The sequence below is a fragment of the Dipodomys spectabilis genome, unplaced genomic scaffold (genome assembly GCF_019054845.1).
Source record: "Dipodomys spectabilis isolate Male_0828 unplaced genomic scaffold, ASM1905484v1 ptg000119l, whole genome shotgun sequence".
Classification (NCBI taxonomy): Eukaryota; Metazoa; Chordata; class Mammalia; order Rodentia; family Heteromyidae; genus Dipodomys; species Dipodomys spectabilis.
The window spans coordinates 4,399,443-4,406,428 of record NW_024870796.1 but is presented as its reverse complement, the minus strand read 5'-3'; the positions used below and the strand labels follow the sequence as shown (position 1 = coordinate 4,406,428).

The window sequence follows — 6,986 nt, the reverse complement described above, 5'->3', positions numbered from 1 at the left end:
GCCTGAACTCTGGGCCTGGGCGCTGTCCCTCAGCTCTTCAGCTCAAGGCTAGCGCTCTACCACTTGAGCCACAGTGCCACTTCCGGCTTTTTTCTTTTTGCTTATGTGGTGCTGAGGAATCGAACCCAGGGCCTCGAGCATGCAAGGCAAGCGCTCTACCACTGAGCCACCTTCCCAGCCCGGCATTTATTCTTCTAAGTCCTTTATGGTGCTATTACTGGCTTTTGAGGGTCTCGAGACGCTGCCTCTTTTTTGTGAATTTTGTGATCTTCTGATGATTTACACATGTGGGTCCAGGATTTGAGAGACTTCACTGTCCTGCGTAAGCAAGTGCTTTCTTTTATTTTTTTTTAAATTTTATTTTATTTTATTTGAGAACATACTGTACAGAGGGGTTACAATTACATGGGCAGAAAAATGCCTGCAAGTGCTTTCTTGCCGCTGTGTTGAGAGTGATGGCTGGGGTGGTGTGAAGAAGGGTGGGATCACAAACAGCCAGTTTCAGTGCTTGAGACCCCATGTGTGGAACTCTTCTTCCTGAGTAAGGAAACCAGTTTTGGCAAGCTCTAATGAAGATCTGATCTTTTTAGATGAATATAGGATCCAAGATGTACCTTTGTGCTGTAGGAAGAAGGCTGGAGGGGCTGGTCCTAGTGGAGAAATACTAGCTTGCTTTATGATGGGAAGGGTGAGGTGCTATGCTTGCATATAGGTGAGATTAATGGGAAGGTGGGGAAAGGTAAAAAGAAAATGCTGGATTAGTGAGTGGGGAGATAAAAGTGGGATGGAGGTGTGGCTTAATAAGAAAAACACCAGCAGAGCAAGTTCAAATCCTGGTATCAGAAAAATAAAGAGATATGAAACAAGGGTGGATTTAGGCAATCAGGAAGAGTTAGGGATGGGGGAGCCAGGGGTAGAAGAGTATGAGAAGAATCCTACTTATAGAGAAAGGGGGATATAAACGGAGAGGAACTCTGATCCAGATGGGAATTGAAAGACAGGTATGGCGTGTAGATGTGAACTTCAGAGAAAAGCAGCAAAACACAGATTAAATGGTATAAGAAGTCCGTGCTAGAATGTGTAAGTTGAAAGGTGAATGGCATTTATCTGAGAGAAAAGAAATACCGTAAGTTAACTGCAAGAAACGTGTCTCTCTGTCTACTGCGTGACCTCTCTCAGGGCAGCGAGGCTGCTCTAGGCCTGGGTTCGCGCGAGGCTCTGCTCATGCGTCTCGTGTGGCTGCCTCAACTGTTAGTTTCTGCAGGTTGGTGTGTCCCATGAGCACACTGGATTGGGGACAGAGACGACAGCTTTTTGTGGTGGGATCTACAGTCTCTGCTCCGAGGCTGGCCGGGAACTCATTCCTCCATGTCCTGGCACTATTTCTGCAGCTTTGCGGTGTCCTTTCCTCATGTGCATTTTATAAGCGATTTATGCCAAAGTTCTTTGGTACTGTGTCCGTGGGCAACCAGTTAAGCTGCAATTGCTCCTTGTCCCACTATCTGGTATAGAGAGGGCAAAGACTGCCCCCCAGCACAGCCTTCTACGTCACCGTTTCCCATGGTGGGGATGAGGCTTGTGGTTTGACTGTTCCCACTGCTGAATTTGTTGGTTCCTTGGCAGGTCTGATTTCATCTTGGTTTCCAGATCCAAACTCCATGTTGTTGCTACTCTGCTTTAATCATTTCTCTAATTCCTGAGTCCTTGCAAAATCCTTGTAGTTTCTCCTTTCTTCCATGTTCCCTAAGAATCTGCTTGCTCTTGGGTCACTGGGCTCTTCTCATTTGCCAAGGTGCTTTCAATCTGCATCATCTGCTGCTGGTGTTTAGGCCCCACCAGATAATCCAGGATCTTATCTCAAATTGTCTAATTATATCCACAATAGAATAACTCATGTTCTTGCCATCAGGATTTGACTTATCCATTATTCAGCCTACCATGTTTGTACTTCATATCTCAGCTAAAAGGAAAGCCGGGGTTTCTGCTGGGATGGAATTAACTGGTAGGGAATTTTACAAAGCGCGCTAAATCAGAATCTGATCTCATGGAACAAATGTCCCCAAGACCTACTAAAAACAGTCTTGCTGTGGCAAATGCACCTAGCCTCCCATGTTATAGTCTCTCTCTTTTCACTGAAAAGGATTCAGACCTGGCTTGGAGTATTGCTGCAGAATTCGCTTCAGGAGTGGGTCATACTCGTCCCTTCATCAGCACCAGAAGGGCTGCCCATCGTCCTCTACCATTTTAAGAGAAACGTAAAGGCCCATATGCTTTAGTATTTTAACAGACCCTTCCAATTGCTCTGGAGACTGCTCAGCCTGGCGTTCTGGAATTCCCAGTAATGTGCAGGAAAGGTTTGGTGTACATTCTTTATTGATTCCACCAACTAATGTATTAGTAGATATGATACTTTTACATTCTCTTAACCAAAAATATAACAAATATTTACACTCAGTAAAAATACAAAAAGCATACAGAGGCACTGTCTTTCTAAAAGACATAAGTTTAAAGAGGTATCAAAAAATAGGCGACAAACATTGCTTGTTTCAGGGTACCTTACAATCATGGAATTGTGCAGTAGAGTTGTACTAATCAAATAGCAACTGTGCAGTAGTTTTTTGCTGATAAGTTTGCATGTTTGAGTTTTAAAAGATCAATTGCATTCTAAATATTAAAACTTTTAAAAAAGCACAACAACAAAAGCTAAAGATGAACAGGGTTCAGTCTTCCGAGTGACACTAAAGGGTACATACTGGAACACAGCAGGGAAAGGCCACTTGTAGTTTGCTGACTACAGCTGCACTTCTAGCTAGGAGTGGAGGTGAGGACTCTTGTCCCGAAAGCTTCGGTCTAGAAATGTGGATGGATCTACCAGTTCTCCAAAGCTTTGATTGGAAGAAACTTTGCTGAAACTTACCATTTGGCAAACGTTTGCACTCAGGGTTCCTGCAGGCTTCAATAGACATTCATAACGTAAGAACTAGGTATTTGGAACTGAAGCAAACTACAGGCTTAATTAAGGCTTTCCTTTGTTCTGGTTCTATGAGAAACTTAAGAAAGGACTTTCTTGTGCTCTAAATTAAAATTAAGTTTTTTTTTTTTTTTTGGGGGGGGGGGGGTACTTGTCTAGGCAAGCACTCTGCCACAGCCCTTCATGAATTTTTAAGGGATTCATACATATTAAATGGTCACAAAGCATTTGGTTTTATTTCTGATCAATATGATCAGCTGATCCAAACACTCACAGTTAAAGCTAGCTACAAACAAAGGCAGCCACATGGTGCAAGCTCCAACCCACAAGGCCTCAGCTCTCTGTGCAGGGCATCGTTTACACCATTCATGTAAGGCTTCCATTTGATGGACATGCTGTGCAGATAGTACATTTTCTGCACTCATGGATGGTGAGAATAAAATGCAACCACCTCAGTGATGGTTATAGCAAAACAAAATTATGGGTAAACTAGTAGATTCATAAGCAGAGGGAATGGACTTTCAAACCAGGATTCTGGACTCAGGTTACCTTTTACAAGCAAGCCATGTAACTTGCATTTGAACACACCTGGGACTGACTAATTTCTAAGGCTTCAATTCAGAATGCTTTCTTTCCCTCCAGGGATTTTTTTTTCAAAGACATGCCACTTTCCTAAAACAGAGATAATCATTTTGATGAGAAAAACACACTACGATTTTTAAATGAAGGTGATAAACAGAGAAATGCAACCATGGTTGTCTTAAGCTAAGCCCTGCATGGCCATATATAAACGACATTCTGAAGTGAACCCATTGGCTTCAAGAGGATCTTGCTAGTAGTACACCTATAAATGGCTTTGGCTTTTTTTGGTACAGAAATTTTACTTGCCTCTACATAAAAAATGAAAAAGATATATAAACAATTTGTAAAAATCCACTTGATCTAGTAAACAGTTATTAAATATTTAAAGTTAAGTCCTTTTTTCCAGGGCCAAAATTTGAATCGAGACAATCTTTTTCTCTGTTGGTCATGGGGCTTGAATTCAGAGCCTGGGTCCTATCCCTGAGCTCTTTTACTCAAGACCAGCGCTATGCCAACTTGGGCCACTCCTCCTGGGCTTTTCTGAGTGGTTTATTGGAGGTAAGTCTCACCAACCTGCCTGGGCTGGCTTTGAACCATGGTCTTCAGATCTCAGCCTCCTGAGTACTTAGAGGATTACAGGCCACCAGCGCCTAACAAGACAATCTCAGTTGCTCTTTGTCCCACAATCTTCAACCCAATTTCCAAGCCCTTGGTGGGCTCCTTAGCTTCACTAAGGGCCTCAAAGCCACAGGGGGCTTTCCAGATTGATGCAATCCAGTGCTGTAGGGGTGGTGTGCAGGCAGAAGACTCTGCAATGGCAAATTCATCTTCATGAGTCCAATGCTCTTTTTTTTTTTTTTTAAAGACTTAAAACTCTCTACTTGTCACTCATAATAGATGAATGAGTTCATTCTTTCACAATGAAGAGTTACTGCCCCTCAGCCTATCTGTGGCCGCCCCCTGCACCGCACTGCCCAGGCACCACGCTGCATGCGTCAAACCCAGCTCCTCCACAAGGGTGATTCTCTGTCGGGTTGGACCAGAGACACTCTTATGGCCTCAAACACACATCAGTCCCCCCCCCGCCCCCCCCAAACCACAGTACTTCAATAATAAGTTACTTTCCAAATACACAAGAATATCCTTGGCATTGGCCAACATTTTGAATGTGTCCACTAGCCCAAGCTATGGCTTGGAAATAATACCACCACTATGCTTTAAAAGATGTCTGGAAGGAAAATCAATAGTGATACATGGGACGACTTGAGTTTGCATTGACAAATGTAGTCCTAAGGCAGGTCTGGCGCAGTCAGGCCCAGCATCCACAGCCGGAAACCACTTGCCTGCGGGGACTAAATGGCGGGCAGTCTCATTCAGGAGCGCAGGGAATGAAGCCTCTGGGTTAGTAGCAGCAGCCAGCAGACTCCGCTCGCTCCTCGACTTCCAGTGACCAGATTCAAGTGGGCGACTCAAAGGCTAGACTGCTGAGACCTGTTCATTTTCTGCCAAGTAAGAAAAACAAATCAACTAATATGTTAGAGAATGATCAAAGAAATCCAAGATAGCCCATCAAGACCTTTATTCTGAGGACACCTTGATGGCTAACAATAAACTGGACTTCTAGCAATGTTTTTTTTTAACCATTTAATGACTGTTTTTCAAGATATTGTCACACAAAGCTAGTCAAGAGTTTTGCTCTGCAAGATGTACTAATAAATAGCATTGTTTTAGTTTGGCATTTGAAACGTTTTCATGCATTAATATACACCACCGATGTCAAACATCTTCTGAAATTACCCTTAAATGACTGCTGCCCTTGTATGAACTCCATGTGAGTAAGAGTGCTTGGCACCTAACAGCCTGTCTTCGCTGACTGAAAAGACATACTGAACTCAGGGCTTCATGCTTGTTAGGCAGGCACTGTACACCGGCTATTTTTAGGACAGGGTCTGAACTTCCCGGTGAGGTATACTGGTGCACTGCCGTGATCCTCCTTGGGGCTGGGATGATAGACATGTGGCACTCTACCCAACTTCTTCCACTAGATGGAGTCTTTAGGACCTCTCTATCTGGGCTGTTCTGTGCGTCATTTCCCATTCCTGTCTTCCCGCTGAGCTCGGGCTGACAAGCTGTGCAGAGCTATGAGTTGAGACTGAAAGCAATCTTTTGACCTTTTTCTGCCCAGGCAAACTTTATTTTTTTGAAAAGAAATTTTAAAGCACTTACTTAAGAAAACGTCACTAGTGACTATAGACCACCACAATAAAGACCATTCAGTATATAAAGCATTCATTTAAGAGCCATTAAGGTAATTGTCACGTACCATCTGCTCCGCTATCTGCATCAGTCACCTCTGTTAGTCTAGGACGGGATGGCTGCAAATTATGCCTGTGAGGCTGAGATACAGTCTTCGAGGGGCCACAGGCCACAGGATTGCTACTGAGAGAAGCTGGTGGTGGCCTACAGAGGCTGTTCTGCATCATCTTTGACCTTTGCACTGCCACACTATACTCTGGAGGTTTTAGGTGCGGGTGGGGTCCTTCCTGGAGGTCGGCTAGAGAGATCCCCAGGTATCCTGGAGGAGTGGGAGGCGGCTCCCTAAACCTACCGTCCTTCCTGGGTGATGTGACACAGTATACTGGTATGAAAAATAAGCAATGGAAACGTTAATAAAAAAAATGAAAAAAAAAAAAGACATACTTAAAAAGAACTTAAAAACATACAAATGAAATAAATCTAAATACAATGACAGCAGGTTAAAACATTTTAAATAAACTTGTCTGTCTGCAGAGATGACCAAATTCACACTAAACACACACCTATACTATCACTATCCATGGGCGGTTTGCATCTGTCTGCTCCCTGAGAGCAGAATGCTGTTCTCAGGCACTCCTATCCAGGCCAGGGAACTTTGCTGATATTCCTGGTAATTATTTTTCTGATTTTCAGTGGACATTAAGAACCACGGTGATTTAAATGCTTTCCCTCAGTTTGTAAACCCCCTGGACAAAGCCTAAAGCAGCAGAAATTCCAATCTACAGGATAACAGGCTCTGAACACCTTGACTGTGTGCAAAGTGCCTGCAGATAAGCAGAATACGTCAGAGGGACATTAGATAATTCTAACATGAACTTTCTCACCAGAGGATTAGGGTTACTAAGCCTATCTTCATTTTATTATTTTTTTATTTTTTGGGTCCAGTCGTGGGGCCTGAACTCTGGGCCTGGGCGCTGTCCCTCAGCTCTTCAGCTCAAGGCTAGTGCTGTACCACTTGAGCCACAGCGCCACTTCCGGCTTTTTTCTTTTTGCTTATGTGGTGCTGAGGAATCGAACCTAGGGCTTCATGCATGCAAGGCAAGCACTCTACCACTGAGCCAACTTCCCAGCCCACTAAGCCTATCTTCAATAAACAATTATAAATTGATTATGAAAG

At 43.6% G+C, this 6,986-nt stretch overlaps 1 protein-coding gene across 6 annotated transcripts in view; it reads right to left on the bottom strand.

The window, feature by feature from the left end:
- Positions 1-2,641: 2,641 nt before the first annotated feature.
- Positions 2,642-6,986, bottom strand: part of Rapgef6 (Rap guanine nucleotide exchange factor 6) — a 156,278-nt gene continuing 151,933 nt past the window's right edge. For 4 of the 6 annotated variants that reach the window (XM_042688796.1, XM_042688797.1, XM_042688798.1 and 1 more), the window contains 2 exons: positions 5,877-6,191; positions 2,642-5,055 (listed from right to left, as the gene is read on the bottom strand). In XM_042688796.1, the coding sequence (XP_042544730.1) occupies positions 5,030-5,055; positions 5,877-6,191 (341 nt within the window). In that variant the 3' untranslated portion in view covers positions 2,642-5,029. The remainder of the gene's footprint in view (positions 5,056-5,876; positions 6,192-6,986) is intronic. The other 2 variants (XM_042688800.1, XM_042688801.1) reach the window with 1 other exon arrangement.